At 34.1% G+C, this 17415-nt stretch overlaps 1 protein-coding gene across 39 annotated transcripts in view; it reads left to right on the forward strand.

Moving 5' to 3' along the window:
* PCM1 (pericentriolar material 1) overlaps positions 1-17415 on the forward strand; it is a 108997-nt gene that overhangs the window by 52461 nt on the left and 39121 nt on the right. For 16 of the 39 annotated variants that reach the window (XR_003309365.2, XR_003309364.2, XM_026453924.2 and 13 more), the window contains 6 exons: positions 4532-4696; positions 7147-7203; positions 9536-9708; positions 10046-10174; positions 13930-14050; positions 15592-15750. Coding sequence is in view for 37 of the 39 variants with exons in the window: in XM_026453924.2 (XP_026309709.1) it covers positions 4532-4696; positions 7147-7203; positions 9536-9708; positions 10046-10174; positions 13930-14050; positions 15592-15750 (804 nt within the window). In the remaining 2 variants the exon portion in view is untranslated. Of the gene's footprint in view, positions 1-4531; positions 4697-7146; positions 7204-9535; positions 9709-10045; positions 10175-13016; positions 13524-13929; positions 14051-15591; positions 15751-17415 lie in introns of those variants that run through there. The other 23 variants (XM_026453944.2, XM_026453946.2, XM_026453945.2 and 20 more) reach the window with 6 other exon arrangements.

Here is a 17415-nt window from a genome sequence, read left to right on the forward strand (position 1 = left end):
TATCCAAGAGAGAAAGAATTCAGTCACACATTAGTACCTTAACTTTGGAAATGTAGCCTTTGATGTTTTTAATTTGGGACTCATATATAAAACCATAGTTTTTTTTCTTTTTTTCTCTTTTCATAGCATCTTAATAATTATAGCCTGCTTCTCCTCACAGTTTCAGCTATTTTGGAGGATGACTGTATGTATGCCTTTTTAAAGTACCTATTTTGACTCCCCAATGAGAATTCTGTATATACCACATTACCTGTATTTTAATTTTGGTTAAAATTTATTCAGCATTTTTCATCTGATATAGTAACACCATTTAAATGTTTAATTTCACGTATATAAATGTTCATGTTAGAATAACATACTTAAAATTTTTTTCTTTAGAATCATTGTATGTTATTAAGTGAGCAGAAGTACTACCAGTCATGTCATTTTATATACTACTTTTGGCACTCATACCCTTTATTGCTGGTTTTATATTAAGATCAATAATAATCAAGAGGCCTTTCAGTAAATTTCATGCAGAGTGGGTGGTAGAGGCTAAACTTTAGTCTGAGAGACCAGTGAAAAAACTTGGAACCTGAATTTGAGATGATGAAGTCTTAGATGATGGCCTTGGAAACAGAGAGGGAGGGTTGAATCTAGATGGGATATCACAGATAATAAATTGACAGTGTTTTGGGAAATTATTTGTTATTAGTAGACCTGCAGTGATCTGGAAGATGCAAGCAAGGCTTTAGGGTCTGCTGGCTCTTTCCTAGAGTGTCAGGAGCATGGTCAGATCTCCATGATTCTTGGAGAAAGCTATAATGGAGGAGATCCGTGCAATTCCTCCTATTGACCCTTCCCCTTACCCCCAAGAGTAGCAATGTTTTGCTACTTCAAGCTACTAGTTGGTAGAAGGGTTATTGAGTGAGTAGGTGGCAGCCTTCCTTAACCCTGTACATGGGAGAGCATTAGTCTTCGCAGCTGAAGAGACTAAGCAGTAGAGAAGATTCCTCTCATAGTCTTGATGAGGGACTGACAACTTGCTAGCGAAAATGTTGCTTGACCACAGCAATGAGACTTCCATGCACCCTCATCTTGCCATCATTAAAGCTATCCAGCATTTGGGTCCAGCCTTAAGAGAAGGTAAGAGTCATGACTAGGCCAATGAAGATAACAGTGCATATAAAAGGGACCTAGTTACCAGAGAGAAAACAGTAGTAGACCACTGGAACAGGCAAAACCTAGTGAAAATAGAATTATTGAACAAAATATTGAACAAATACGCTTGAACAAAATAATAAGGGCACATAAACAGATTGAATTATAACAAATTCTTTAGAACTAGAGAAAAAAATGATTTTAAGTTTTAATGTTTAGATTATTTGAAAAAGAGGACACATGCTATTAAGTTCCAAATTACTGGCCTAGAAAATCAAGGGGAAGAATTATGTCATTAAATGGAAAGAAACTACTAACAGATAAAATCAAAAGAAAACAATTAGAGGCTTACAGGAAGTTCTAAAGGAGAAAAAAAAAAAAAAACAGGTGGACAAACAATAACTAAATAATAGATGGGATGAAGAAAGACTTGAGACTGCAGATCAGAACAGCTGACAGTTGTCTAGCCAGGAGAGAAGTGAGGGAAACACACAAACACCTACGCAGAGTCTGGTAAAATCCCTGAATTCCAAGGAAAGAGTAAAAATCCTCTAAGCTTCCACATGAAAGACCAAGTTGCATACAAAGAAAAAAGAACCAGGGCAACACCAGGGAATCTTCCTTAGCACACAAGGTAGAAGTAGAAAAAAGTGGAATGACGCTACACAGTTGACAAAGAACTGCAACTCAAGAACCTTGTACTCAGCCAAAGGACCCTCCAGGTGTCAGAATGAAAAGGAGATACTAGTTTATCCTATCTGAGGAAACCTGAAGAAACAACCTATGAATCATAAGAGATTTTTATACAAGGGAAGATAAAGACAAGAGAGAACAGTTTAATAAAGGAAACAGTAGATCAGTCTCACTAATATAAATTCAAAAGTAAAAATAAAATATTAGCAAATTGAATCTGCCATTGTATCAAAAGAATTTTAGACTGTCTACACTAGAGTTTATTTCAGACATGTAATGATGATTTGTTACCAGTAAATCTGTCAACATAATTTATTCTATCAGAGGGACAAAAGTCATAATCATAGCAGATTAGATAAAATTTGAAGCTATTCTCAAGGGAATTTGAAGTAAAATGGGTATAAGAAGACAATTATGTCTGTAATCCCAGCACTTTGGGAGGGTGAGGCAGGTGGACTGCTTGAGCCTGGTAGGTGGAGGTTACAAGGAGCCAAGATTGTGCCACTGTACTTGAGCCTGGTTAACAGAATGAGACTCACTCTCAAAAGAAAATAAAAAAAAAAAAGTGCCGGGCGCTGTGGCTCAAGCCTGTAATCCCAGCACTTTGGGAGGCCGAGACGGACGGATCACGAGGTCAGGAGATCGAGACCATCCTGGCTAACACGGTGAAACCCCGTCTCTACTAAAAAATACAAAAATCTAGCCGGGCGAGGTGGCGGGGGCCTGTAGTCCCAGCTACTCCGGAGGCTGAGGCAGGAGAATGGCGGGAACCCGGGAGGCAGAGCTTGCAGTGAGCTGAATCCAGCCACTGCACTCCAGCCTGGGCGACAGAGCGAGACTCCGTCTCAAAAAAAAAAAAAAAAAATAAAAAAAAAAAAAATAAGGCCGGGCGCGGTGGCTCAAGCCTGTAATCCCAGCACTTTGGGAGGCCGAGACGGGCGGATCACAAGGTCAGGAGATCGAGACCATCCTGGTCTACACGGTGAAACCCCGTCTCTACTATAAAATACAAAAAAAAACTAGCCGGGCGAGATGGCGGGCACCTGTAGTCCCAGCTACTCGGGAGGCTGAGGCAGGAGAATGGCGTAAACCTGGGAGGCGGAGCTTGCAGTGAGCCGAGATCGCGCCACTGCACTCCAGCCTGGGCCACAGAGCGAGACTCCTCCATCTCATAAAAATAAAAATAAAAAATAAAAAATAAAAAATAAAAAAATAATAAAAAATAAAATGAAATAAAAATAAAATAAAATAAATGAAATGTTATTTAAGTGTAGTAAAGACTGTTAGCCAGTGTGCACCATTGTAAATGAAAATACTCCAGAGATATTTCTCTCTCAATTAGGAACTAAACAGGGATTCCTTCTGTACCACCATCATTATTTATCATTATTTGGGAAGCATTATGTCAAATAATTGGAATTATAATTGTAATAAATATTGGAAAAGGAAGGAAACAAATTTTGTGTTTTTTCTAGTGGCATTTTTATATACTAAGCCCAAGAGATACTGGAAAGTAACTCCTAGAGTTACAAGGTAAACTGTTAAAGTGACTGGTTATGGAATAAGTGTGTGAATATTTTTCTCTATTGTAATATCCAGTAGGATGAAAGTAGAGAGTAATGCTCTTCTCACAGTAGTATTCAAAAGTGTTTTGAGTGGGGGGCAGTAAAACGTAAGGAACAGATTTAACAAGGAAAGTACTAGGTCTATATAAAGCTGTAAAGTATTTTTGAAGAACATCAGAAAGATTGAACAAATGTAAAAACATAACCATGTTCTTAAGATGGAAAAGATGGAAATGCGTAAGATGATTAAATTCCAGTTCTCCTCAGATGAATACATACTTTTAATTTGATTCCATTTTGAGTCCCCAGAGATTGTTTTCAAAGTTGAAAAAAAAAAAATAAAAACTTCAAAGCTTATATGGAAGGACAGGTGCCCCAAAATAGTCAAGAAAAAAGTGAAGGTAGTAGGAGTTGTCTTAGCAGATATTTGATCATACTGTATAACTTGTGTTTCTAAATCAATGAAAATGGCATTGGAATAGCTGAGTTGAACAGATAAAATGTCCAAAAATAAAACCCCAAATATTGGAATTTAGTATATTGACCGATGTATATTTTAATTCAGTGGAAAGAGGGTAGGTATAGCCACCTATCCATGTGGAACAAAAAAAAAAAAAAGGAATTTTTACCTTGTGTATATACCAAAATATTTTTAAAACTTGTAAATTTTGTAGAATATATGTATAACCTATTGGTGGGTAAGACCTCTTAAGTCATGTCACATAAAAGATACAGTAAGAAAGGCAAACGTATTTGACTACTCTCCCTCTATAATGGATATTTGTATATATCGGATGTAATTCTTATGTTTCCTAATATTAAAAATTGCTAACTTGGAATTCTGGTAGAGATTTGGGGTCATTTAAGGTCTGCCATATACTTTGAATTGGAATATACTCATTAGGATGAGTATCAAAGAACAGTGAAGGTTAGATTTATTACTGTTACCCCATGCTTCCAAAGGGTATTGCAAAGATACCTCCAAAATATATTTACTGTTTTGTGTCCTATTTATACCAGGCCTTCCTAGCATTCTAAATTGAGTTACCTGTACTGTTTGACTGTGGAAACCGATTTCCCTTTTAGTGTGAGTTAGTTGCAACTGATAACAGTTGTCACTTTTTTTACTCAAGGGTATGAAAGTGCCAGTATGTCTAGCACATGTGAACCTTGCAAAAGTAGGAACAGACATTCAGCCCAGACTGAAGAGCCTGTTCAAGCAAAAGTATTCAGCAGAAAGAATCATGAGCAACTGGAAAAAATAATAAAATGTAATAGGTCTACAGAAATATCTTCAGGTATGTTCTTTTTTGGTTTGCATTAATACAAGGAGGTTTTCAGCTTAGATTTGAAAAGCTGTAATAAAGCAGGTTTTAAAATTGGTGTATCACACATATCTATCATGTGGAAGGTTTTATAGTGGAAATTATAGTGCACATTCCTTGATACTGACAAATAGAAACTGAAAATATTTTTTGTTATACTGTTTAATAGTTTTGAACACATTTTAATAAAATTCTAAACAAAGGATAGTTACAGTTGTGGAACTCCTCATTTCAAATTCTGAATATCTTATCTGATTAAGAATTAGATATGAAATCATGTCATCCCCTGCTTCAATCTTTTGGCTCACTGTGCCTACAGGATAAAGTCTGAATGCCTTCACAGAACATACATGGCCATCAGGGATTTGATTCCTTCCTGCCTTTCCAGACTCACTTCTCAACACCCTCTGCCTTGCACTTTTTTCTTTGTGTGGCACTGAACTGAAGTTTTTGTATAGCTATCACATTCTTTCTTGCCTCGGTAGCTATTTTTCTATCTCAAGTCCTTTCTACCTTTTTTGTAAGTTCATTTCTCTGCGGACTCTTAATACAATTTTAATTCTGGAACTCCATTCTAATCCAAGCTGGGATAGTTTCCCCTTTCTCCTGTTTTCCTTGTAGCTTGTATAAACCTATTTTGTTACCTTAATCACATTATTAGAGCATTTCCCTGTTTGTCACTTTTTGAGTCCCTTGGCGGCAGATAATACTTAAGTAAGCACCAGTAGTTTCCTAATTTGTAAAGACTATCCCAAAGAAATATGGAGAGAGAGAGGCAATAACATGACATTAGACTATACTGGGTAGATCTTAATCTAGTAGCTTTCATTGGCATTAGTATAAAATGTATGCGTTTTTAGCTTAAAAATGATAATGGCAGCTTTCTTTCATGCCATGCTCCATTATTTTCAAATTACCAACAAATCTCATTTGAGCCGCATAATGCTGAGTTGGTTTTATTTCCATTTTTCAGAGGAAACATGGTCAAAGAGAGGGCACTTTTTGTTTTGTTTTTCAGTACTCATAAAGGCTCAGTAATATAAACTGGTACAGCTTTTCTGGAAAGTTTCAAAAAGTCATGCCTTTAATCCAGTAATTGTACTTGTGGTAATCCAACCTGAGAAAACCAAAGGGGGAACAAAAAAGAAATTAAGATTTAGCATTGTCTCAACAGTATGATCTCAACTATGTATATACAAAAATTTGAATGCAAAAAGGCTGGAAGAAAATGCATCAAAATGTTAATAGTGGTTTTATCATCTTTAAACTCATGAGCGTTTACCATTTTGTAATCAGAAAAGAAACATCACAATTGTTTGCATTTTGAAACGAATTTCTTAAGCTCACATTGCTAGGAAGTGGTAAAGCTGAACTTAGAAGCTGGGCTTCTGTTAAGTCTGTGTTCCTTTCTGAAAAAATATCAATCCTATTCTCCTGAACCCAGAATTTTAGTAAAATTTTAATTTTCATCTCCTTTTATTCTCTCTACCAAATAGTGATATCTTCAAAAAATAAACAGTCAAGTAGAGGTCGAAGGAGGACACTAAACTGAAAGTCTTAATTGGACATATACTTCAGGCCCTATTACTGTTACTTAGAGAAATATAATGACTGAATTTTGGTGAATTTAAAAATGTTTGAATAGTATAAATATGTACAAGTTTACATATTTACATTCTGAAAAGATTTTTAAAAAAAAATTTTTGAGATGGAGTCTCGCTCTGTCACCCAGGCTGGAGTGCAGTGGTGCGACCTCAGCTCAGTACAGTCTCTGCCTCCCGGGTTCAAGCAATTCTCTTGTCTCAGCCTCCCGAATAGCTGGGACTACAGGCACGTGCCACCACGCCTGGCCAATTTCTTGTATTTTTAGTAGAGACAGGGTTTTACTGTGTTAGCCAGGATGGTCTCAATCTCCTGATCTCGTGATCACGCCTTGGCTTCCCAAAGTGTTGGGATTACAGGCGTGAGCCACTGCACCCAGCCCTGAAAAGATTTATTTTTAGTTTTAATCATTAACCTAAAATTCTTTATAGCATGTAAGGCATGTTACTTTTTGTAACTCTACTCATAACATATGATTATTAGAGTATAGCATAATATGACTGCTAGTATTAAATTACGCAGTCCTCTTCTCCTGTGGGTGTTGTGGGGAGGTTCACCTTGATGTGTATGCTTCTAAAAATGAATGATAGAAGTTTATTATGATAGTCATCATAAGTTGCCTTAATATAGGTTTATAGCAAACCTTTTGAGATTTTTCTCCTTGAGATTATTTTTAAGTAGAGCATAAGCCTTAGTTCAGGCAAACAATTTTAAAGAAATTTGCTTATTTCTTTTTTTCATTCACTTATTCATGTTATAGACCCTGTCTTTACTACTCATACACATTTTATGTTCATCCTTATGTCTGCCCTTTCCTACAGCACATGCTAGGAGAATACTACAGCAGTCTAACAGAAATGCATGCAATGAACCACCAGGTAACAATCTGCGTAGTTTTGGTGTCCACTTTTGTTAATTTTTTCCCATTGGTCCTAAAAGTTTTATTCTGATTTTTTTCTTTTTTAGATTTAGCTTAGAGTATATATGTTATGTGACTATTGTAAAAGATAATTTATATTCATAAAATTCTGAAGCCTTTCATTTATAATTCTTGGTAAAATTGGCTGCTTTTGTTTTCATATTCTGTTAGTGTATATAACCTAACACATTCATAAGGGTAATAGAAACCTTTTTTATGGTTTAGTACTTCATTTGAGGTTATTTTGTACTTCTTCAAAGCATTAATATTTCTTAGAACTAGAAATACAGTTTTATAGTTTATTTTTGCTTTTCAGTCAACATCTTAGAAAAATAAGTCATCAAACAAAACAAGTATTTATTACATGCAAAGACCGTGATAAATAAAGATCATGGAAATTACAAAGTTTCCCAAATACTATTTTAGTCTTTAATATAAGTATTCTCATTAAATATGGTTCTTTATGATTTAGAGATGTAAATTTTTTTTTTAACTCCTCCTGCAGCTTTACATGAATGAAATGTAAAAGCCAGTTTGAATGGAACCTTTAGGGGAAACTAAAGATATAAAACAAGGACTCATAACTGACAAAGCTGAATATATCAGTAGCACTTTGAAAAGAAAGAACTCTGAAAATAGGATATAAAAACAGGATGGAATTAGAGAAACCTGATTAAGATTAGGGATTTTTCCAGCCAAAGCTAATCAATTTCATTTCAGGAGGAGAAACTGGCATAAACTTTCCACCTCTTGACTGCAGAAGTGGTGGGGGAATGAAGCTTGTCTTTGGCATATTCATTATTTGAGAATAATTTAATTTTTAATATGCAATTTAGATTGATAATTTTGTCACATACAGAGGTATTAAATATGTCATTAAACAGTTCTTGTGGCTTTGAAATGAATTTTTTAAATTAAGTATGATTAAACTGCAATATAGTATACAAGTTGAAAGTTTGCATATCAAATTCTTTTTACCTGGATTTTTCCCGTTAGTAGAGATTTCTTACGGAGATAGTTTTGGTTCCTGCTTATTATAATAAGTGTCATTTTTGTAACAGTTCATACTTTAAAACTATTACGAGAACTTAGTGTATCACTTCATTTTATACCTGTAACTGAGGCAAAATAGGGAAATTGCATATTTGTTATATATAATTATTTTCTATTAATACCTTATATTAGTTATGTTATTATTTTATGCTTTGGAAATGGAGACCCGAAGATATTATTAGCCGAGTAGTGGAACATTTTTCTGTTAGAACACATTCTTTTTGCATTTTTTTATCCCTCTCACAAAGATGAGTTTTTATAATCTTGTATATATACTTATTTGAAAGCACAATATATTAAAATACTCAATATTTTAAATTCTCTTTCTTAGAAACTTATCATTGATTTTTGCAGAACTTGAATATTTTACTAGCTATTTGTGGTTCTTTTGTTGAACTAGAGTTTACAGAATTTGATAGCTGGAACTACTTTGAGATGTTTTATTCCACAGACAACTCAAAATGGGAACAGTTCCTAATTTGCCCTCTTAAAATTAAGGGTATAACTGGATACCTTTGAGTGTGATAATTTTGTGTTATCAACAAGTAACTATAGCCAAATTGTAGCTAAATAATAGAGTGATGCCTAGATTCTGTGAAACTGAAAACTTCAGTTGGGTTACTTGCGTGCTCCAATATACACTGAGTATGTAAATAAGACACAGTGGTGAAATTGACCTATTATGTTAGGTTACAAATTTGGTTACTCATCAGCATAGCGCTTTTCTTTGTGATGTATGAGATTTGATAATTAGACTATATTTGATAGACCTTAATCTAGTAGCTTTCATTGGCAACATTCAGTTTATTCTTTTTAACATTAAAATATACAAACTTCCTTTTCTGTAATGAAGTTCATATTAGCAAAAGCAGAAAAGAAATGACCACTTAGCTTATTTCTAAGTGTTGAAAGATTTTCACTGATGTTTCCCATAAAATGTATAATATTTTCTGTATATTTTACATGACCAGAAATAAATATGATTCTTAATAATGCTAGGTAATGTTATTCATGCATTAACATTTTATTTTTAGTATAAAATACATATCTTGATATCTTAAGATTTTATTTATCTTGGTAATATTAAGCTTCTTTTCTACTTTAAAAGCTCTGAAAATAGAATTGTCTAAAATAGAATTTTTAGGTAATTTAAAGCTGAGAGTAATGATGTTAGCTAATAAAAGTTGTCATGAAGGTATTTCATCAATATTAACTTTCTGGTCTTTTATGTATTCCAGAAACTGGGAGTGATTTTTCCATGTTTGAAGCTTTGCGAGATACTATTTATTCTGAAGTAGCTACGTTAATTTCTCAAAATGAATCTCGTCCACATTTTCTTATTGAACTCTTCCATGAGCTTCAGCTACTTAATACAGACTACTTGAGACAGAGGGCTTTATATGCATTGCAGGTATCTGGTACCTAACATAATTTTTCCTACCCTATTATCACCTTCTTCATGATTACATCTGGTTGCTTTCTTAGACTGAAGCATGTACCATGTGAATTTTGATCTGTTCTCTATGTGCTTTCTTGACATTTTGTTTAAAATTTTTGTATAGCTTGAGTAGCATTAAAGTATTTTTTTGAGTACCTTTTCAGTGTTTTGTCTACTTCTTCTTCACACTTAACCTGTGAGGGTAGAAACAATACATTTTTCCTTCCATCTGCTTGAACCTTTGAATCTGTGATATAAATGATTAAGCATGTATGTTTTATGTAAATAATGATCTTATTTTCTTATTTAGGACATAGTATCCAGACATATTTCTGAGAGCCATGAAAAAGGAGAAAATGTAAAGTCAGTAAACTCTGGTACTTGGATAGCGTCAAACTCAGAACTTACTCCTAGTGAGAGCCTTGCTACTACTGATGATGTAAGCTGATAATGATTAGTGAACTGTAGATATAATTTTAGCATGCAGCAAATCAAAGTTAAATAGGTTATTGTCAAATTGTAGGTAGACCTAATATACTTGTTTTTCAGCTTTTTTAAAAACCTGGGTATAATGTGTTATTTTATTTTGAGGGCAAGTTATATGATATGCAATCAAAATATGGTAGCAGACACCAAAAATTATGTATGTATGATTATGAGGTCTAAGATAGCCATATTTATGTCATTATTACCCAATATAGAGGCTGACTCTTAAAAGACATTTACAAATGTATGTTGTATTTATTTAAGATACTCAGTAAAACAGACAGCAATCAGATTATAGTAAAAACCCTTGAATGAATAAATACAGGATAAATCAGGTCTTTGGGTTAAAAAAAAAAAAAAAAAAGCCTAGACAAAAGAAAGTCTTCCAGGAAAAAACTTGTGATTTAATGTATTCTAATTGATGGAGAAAATTTTGAATAGAATAAAAAGGACCTGGAAATGGAGAAGAGTGCTGGGGGAGAATGGTCTAAATTTAGTAAGCTGTGTCCTCCAAATAGCATTTAGCACATCATTGATTGAATGACAGTGAGAAAACTGCTAGTATACTGAGGAGATAATATGCTAGGTGTTTGGGAATCACCTATTTCAAGGTTCAGGCCTTGCTTTTATTGTAAAATATTATATGTGGTCGTGGGATAGCGTTCCTTTTTTTATGACACCTCTAGCAACTGGAGTTATGTGGGTAAGAGTTCCATAGTTGATTAGCAAATATTGGCTATAGGTAGAGAGTTGGAAGTTACTGTTTCTGCTTTTTGTTGAAGTGTTAATAGTAAATTTTTTCTGAAGACAGTGTTTCCTCAAAGGATTGTCTTGCCTCTTCAGATACAGTAATTTTCTGAGTTTTTCTGAATTTTTGCTCTTTAAATTCTCATGTTTAAAATAATAGTTCCCTAGCTCATCTTTTGTGTTTAAAATGTTTTGCCACTGGACTCTAACTTCTTTAGTACTATAACATAAACCTGTGTCTAAAAACTACATGGTTTTAATTAACTTTGCAATGTGAAATGTGAAGTAGTGTTTAAGTGTTTGCTCCTTTGGATTGTTATTACAACTAGTTGAAAATTGTGTATTCCTTTTTGTTGGAAATGAAATGCGATCTGCTTGAATACATAAAAAACAGATGTTAAATTATATTAAGGTTTATTGGGCATTGAAACAACTTGAGAGAGAATGAACAGTCTCCATTCCTAGACATATTTTTCAATAATTTTATATCCTTAATTCCAGTCTTTGGGTTAATTCCACTTTTATTTAAGTTTCATACAGGCAGCATTACTTTGATTTATTTTAAGAGATTGGAGCACACTGGTTTGCACCATTGATAGCACATTTTGAAAGTTGAGCTACAATTTAGGATAAAGTTAGCCTAAGAAGGTTTTAAAGTTAAATGAAATTTAAAGATACTGTACTACTTGACAAGTAAGGACTTGGGATAGTAATTGTATTTGGTATTACTTTTAATTAAGTAAATCAGTTCTTTGATATTTCTTCCAAAACAAACTCAGCATTAAGGTCAACATCTTCCCTTTACTAATGCTGTTTAATCAGCAGCACCACAGCATCCAGTGTTGACACTCACAGATCTGAAGCAGCAGTGTCCAGTAGAACTTTCTATAGTGATGGAATTATTTTATGTCTGCATTTTCTAATACTGTAGTCATTAGCCACATGCTAGCAAGTACTTGAAGTATAGCTATTATGACTGAGGAGCTAAATTTTAAATTTTATTTAAATAGCCATGTGGTGTTTTTTGTATTGGGCAGATTTAGAGCCTCATTCTCTAGATGCTTCTATGCTTCTTGAGCTCCATTTTTGAAGCTTTGACAAAGATATCTTAAGATGTGTGAGAGATACCTGTCTTGCCCAGGGAAGAGAGAAATGAAAGTGAAACTAGGTATCTGGGAGTTGTAAGTCAAGGAGGATGGAGTGGAGACATTGAGGTTTAGGAAGAACACACTTTGTGTCTCCTGCTCATGATATTAAAATGGTAAAAGCACATCTGTCTTCAAGTCTTACTTGAAGAAGTAAAAAAATGGTTTCCCTATTTCTAAAATATGTTCCTTAATGTCCAAATTTCCTTTAATCAGGGACGAATCTTTGATTTCATAATTGAAGATAGGAAACTTTAAAAAAATCAGTAGTTAAGGGAAAGAACACAACTGTAAAATGTCATAATCAAAATATAAGTGAGACACCCTGCCACTATCACACTATAAACAAAATTAATTTGAAATGACTGAAAGTCCTGTAAAAGCCAACACTATTAAAACTTTTAAAAGAAAATGGGAGAAAATTATGACCTTGACATAGGCCAGGTTTTCTTAGGGCACAGAAAGCACTAACTATAAAAGAAGAAATTAATAAATTAGACTTGACAAAAATAGGAATTTTGTGCTTTTCAAAAGATACTGTTATGGGAAAATAATTCCAGTATGTACATCTGACAACTGTCTGGTATCTAAACTATATAAAGCTTACAACTCACTTGTAAGACAGCTCAGTAAAAACTGGGCAAGAGATTTGAACAGGCACTTAATGAAAGAAGATATATGAATGGCTAATATGCAAATTAAAGCCACAGAAAATACCACTTCACATCGAGAATGGCTAAAATGAAAAGATTGACAATAAGAAGTGTTGGTGAGAATGTGGAACAGTTGGAACCCTCACAGTCCTTATGAGAATGTAAAATTGCACAACTGCTTGGAAAGCAGTTTGGCAGTTTCCTAATATAAACATAAACGTGGCATGTGACCCAGCAATTTCTCTTCTAGGTATTCATCCAAGAGAAATGAAAATATGTGTCACAAAAACACTGTACGTTAATGTTCATAGCATCTTTAGTCATGATAGCCTCAAACTGAAGCATCAAGAGATAAATGGATAAACAAACTGTGGTATTTCTATACAGTGGAATATATGCAGCCATTAAAAAATAATGGACTTCTGAAACACACAGCATGGAATCATTTCAGAAACATACTAAGTGAAAGAAGTCAGACAATGAAGAGTGTATACTGGCTGGTTCCATTTGTATGAAGTTCTACAATCAGCAGAACTGATCTACAGTGATAGAAATCATGAGTAGGGTGTGGTGGAGACTGACTGTAGAGGGGTGTGAAGAAACATCGTGGGCCAATGGAAATGGTCTTTATCTTTAGGGAATCTGGTTACGTGAGTGTACACATTTGTCAAAACTCATCAAACTGTACTTTTAAAGTGAGTGCATTATATACAAATTATATTTCAATAAAGTTTATTTTAAAAAATGCAAATGATGTTGTGATATTTTTTTCTAGAGATGTGAGACAGTCAGGTAGAGTAAGCTACCAGACATTGTTAGCGTTTGGAGATAGGAGAATGTCCCTGAGAGTATAGAAATAATTAAAAATGTTAACTTTGCCAAATTAGAATTTAATCAGTAGCTGTCTTTGTATATGTTTATCTATATAATAACAAATACTCTGCAAGGCTACTTATATTACTGTTCTCTGTGACTCTGTATTCAATATTTAATAACTTTGGTTATATTATCATCTTGTTTGGACAGAATACTGAGGAAACTTATGAATATCTTTTAGGTGTACAATTTTATGTAAATACTTAGTTATCTCTGTTAAATCCTTAATATGAAATTCTTAAAAGAAGTACTAGTGATTTTTGTTTGTTTGTTTCACTGTAACTTAGGAAACTTTTGAGAAGAACTTTGAAAGAGAAACACATAAAATAAGTGAGCAGAATGATGCTGATAATGCTAGTGTCCTGTCTGTATCATCAAATTTTGAGCCTTTTGCAACAGATGATCTAGGTAAGCAGGGTTTTTTATAATCTTAAAAACAACTTTAAGTTTATCTGGTCCAGTCTTTGAATTGCATTGATAGGGAAACAAAAGTCTAGAAAGGTGAAGTGTGTGTGGTTGAAAGAATATGGACTTAATTAACTGTCAGTCTAAAATCTAAAATCTTCTGACTCTTAACCCTGTGGACAAATCATCCAACATTTTTGACTCTCTGCATATACTAAGGAAATGGGAATCTTACCTACCTTGCTATGTTTTTGTGAAAATATAATGGAACTTGCTTGAGTTCAGAAAATGTTAATTGCCTTTTCCTTAAAGGAAAGGTCATCGTTTAAGGTCATCTAGTTAATTCATGGGAACAATGCAGTCGTCATCTAATGATATTTTTAATAAAAATGTTAAGTTTGTAATTTGAGGTAAGCAGTCAAATTTCTTAAATAACCTGTAGTAAAAACCTCAAGTAACTCTCAGGCATAACACATGGTTGGTTTTGTTTTGTTTTTTTTTCCTCTTCCATCAGCTGTAAAACAAAAGAGGTTTAGAGGGTTGCCAGACCCCAAAGGAGGCAAAACTCGAGTCCTAGACTTGGAAAGGAAATTTAAGGAAAAGAAAAATGTATAGATACTTGATACATTTCTAGACTGTGGCCAATCAAAAGATACCTGAGAATTCAGTCATTCTGCCATCCGGGGCACTTAGTTCATAAAATAATGTAAATGTCTGTTACCCTAGTGTTTGTTCACGTGATGAGGAGAAGATTTAGATTATTTCAAACGTATTTTTCCACTATAAAGAAAACAGCTTAGCCTTGCCCTGTCATTACATTTCTGCTGTTTGCCCAAACAAAAGTGTTCCTTTTGCTTATTATAATTATTGAGGACTGAGCCTTAGCTGACTTCTAAGTAAATGCTTATTTGGGTCTGCATTGAGTTCATCCCATTACAGAGAAAAATTACTGTATGCCTGGCCAACCCTCTTCCCTTAGGTTGTCCCTCCCTTTCTGAGTTGCCAGAATACTTTGACTCCTATGTATTTTCTTTCATTTATTGATTTTTTTTTTTTCTTACAACCCTGCACCACTAGCTGTGTCTGAAGTAGACGTAGAATTGGGAAATTTCATTGATAGGCCTTTTTCTTACCTAATTTGCTTGTTTTAGGTTGCATTGTTTTCATCAGAATTTGCATGACATTTTGGAATTTACTTGTATTGTTTAAATGAAACAGCAAAATGTAGTGAAATAAATATGGGCTTCAGAATTTGATAACTAAGTTTAAAGTCCCGTTCCTACATTGAACTGTTTGTGAAACCTTGAGCAAGTCACTTAAGTTTTCTGCAAATGAAAGTAATGTCATCTACTTTATAGGATTATTCTAAGGATTAAATAAATTTGATAATGTATATGAAGTACTCAAGTAGTGTAGTGTGTAGAACTTGTTGAAGCTAATTTTCCTTCGTTTTGTTTGGACATTTTTTTTATTAATGCATTTTGAGGAGTATATGAAAAAGTTCACTTTTACATACTCAGAAAATATTTTTGTTCCAAATATAGGTAACACCGTGATTCACTTAGATCAAGCATTAGCCAGAATGAGGGAATATGAGCGCATGAAGACTGAGGCTGAAAGTAACTCAAATATGAGATGCACCTGCAGGATTATGGAGGCTGAAGATGGTGCTGGTGCAAGTACTACAGTTAATAATTTAGAAGGTATATATTTTTGTTTTCAGTAGGTTTTGGGGGGAACAGGTGGTGTTTGGTTACATGAATAAGTTCTTTAGTGGTGATTTCTGAGATTTTGGTGCACCCATCACCTGAGCAGTATACACTGTAACCAGTGTGTGGTCTTTTATCCCTCATCCGCTTCCTACCCTTTCCCCTGAAACCCCAAAGTCCATTGTATCCTGCTTATGCCTTTGCATCCTCATAGCTTAGCTACTACTTATGAGTAAGTATGTGCAATGTTTGGTTTTCCAATCCTGAGTTACATCAGTTAGATTAATGGTTTCCAACTCTATCCAGATAGCTGTGAATGCCATTACTTTGTTCTTTTTTATGGTTAAGTAGTATGCTGTGGTGTATAAATAAATATATGTATATATCTACACATACATACATATACCACATTTTCTTTATCCACACGTTGATTGATGGGCATTTGAACTGGTTCCATATTTTGCAACTGCGGATTGTGCTGCTATAAACATGCACATGCAAGTATCTTTTTCATATAATGACTTCTTGTCTTCTCAGCAGATACCTAGCAGTGGGATTGCTGGATCAAATGGTAGATCTTCATACTGTTTTCCGTAGTGGTTGTACTAGTTTACATGCCCACCAGCAGTGTGGAAGTGTTCCCTTTTTACCACATCGACACTAAACATCTATTATTTTTTTATTTTTAAATTATGGCCATTCTTGCAGGAGTAGTATGGTATCACATTGTAGTTTGTGCTTTGATTTTCATTTCCCTGATAATTAGTAATGTTGAGCATTTTTTCATATGTTTGATGGCCATTTCTGTATCTTCTTTTGAGAATTGTCTATATCCTTAGCCTACTATTACTACTACTACTATTTTTTTTTTTTTTTAATTTGAGCACAGTCTTGCTCTGTTGCCTAGGCTGGAGTGCAGTGGCACAACCTCAGCTCACTGTATCTTCTGCCTGCCAGGCTCAACCATGCCTCAGCCTCCCAAGTAGCGGGGATTATAGGCATGTGCCACCAAGCCCAGCTAAGTTTTGTATTTTTTAGTAGAGATGGGATTTCAGCATATTGTCCAGGCTGGTCTTAAACTCCTGGTCTCAAGTGATCCACCCACCTTGGCCTCCCAGTGTGCTGGGATTACAGTTGTGAGCCACCACACCTGGCCTTAGCCCAATTTTTGATGGGATTTTCTTTTTTTCTTTTCTTTTTTTTGCTGATTTGAGTTCTTTGTAGATTGTGGGTATTAGTCCTTTGTCAGATGCATAGTTTACAAAGACTTTCTCATACTCTGTGGGTTGTCTGTTTACTCAGATGATTATTTCTTTTGCTGTGCAGAAACTTTTTAATTTAAGCTCCATCTGTTTATCTTTGTTTTTACTGCATTTGCTTTTGGGTTATTGGTCATGACGTCTTTGCCTAAGTCAGTGTCTAGAAGGATTTTTCCAGTGCTATCTTCTAGAATTTTTGTGATTTCAGTTACTTGATTTAGAAGGTATATGTTTTATTGATTAGAAGTACTAATTCTATATAAAAATTTTAAATATGTGATATCTAATAGTGGTTTTCTTACTACTTTCTTTTAATTGATAGGGGTGCTAAAAGTACAAACATGTTTCTTTGTATTAGCATAATATCAAAATTTAATATTCTTTAAATTTCAACATTAAG

Source organism: Piliocolobus tephrosceles, chromosome 7 (assembly GCF_002776525.5).
Source record: "Piliocolobus tephrosceles isolate RC106 chromosome 7, ASM277652v3, whole genome shotgun sequence".
Taxonomy (NCBI): domain Eukaryota; kingdom Metazoa; phylum Chordata; class Mammalia; order Primates; family Cercopithecidae; genus Piliocolobus; species Piliocolobus tephrosceles.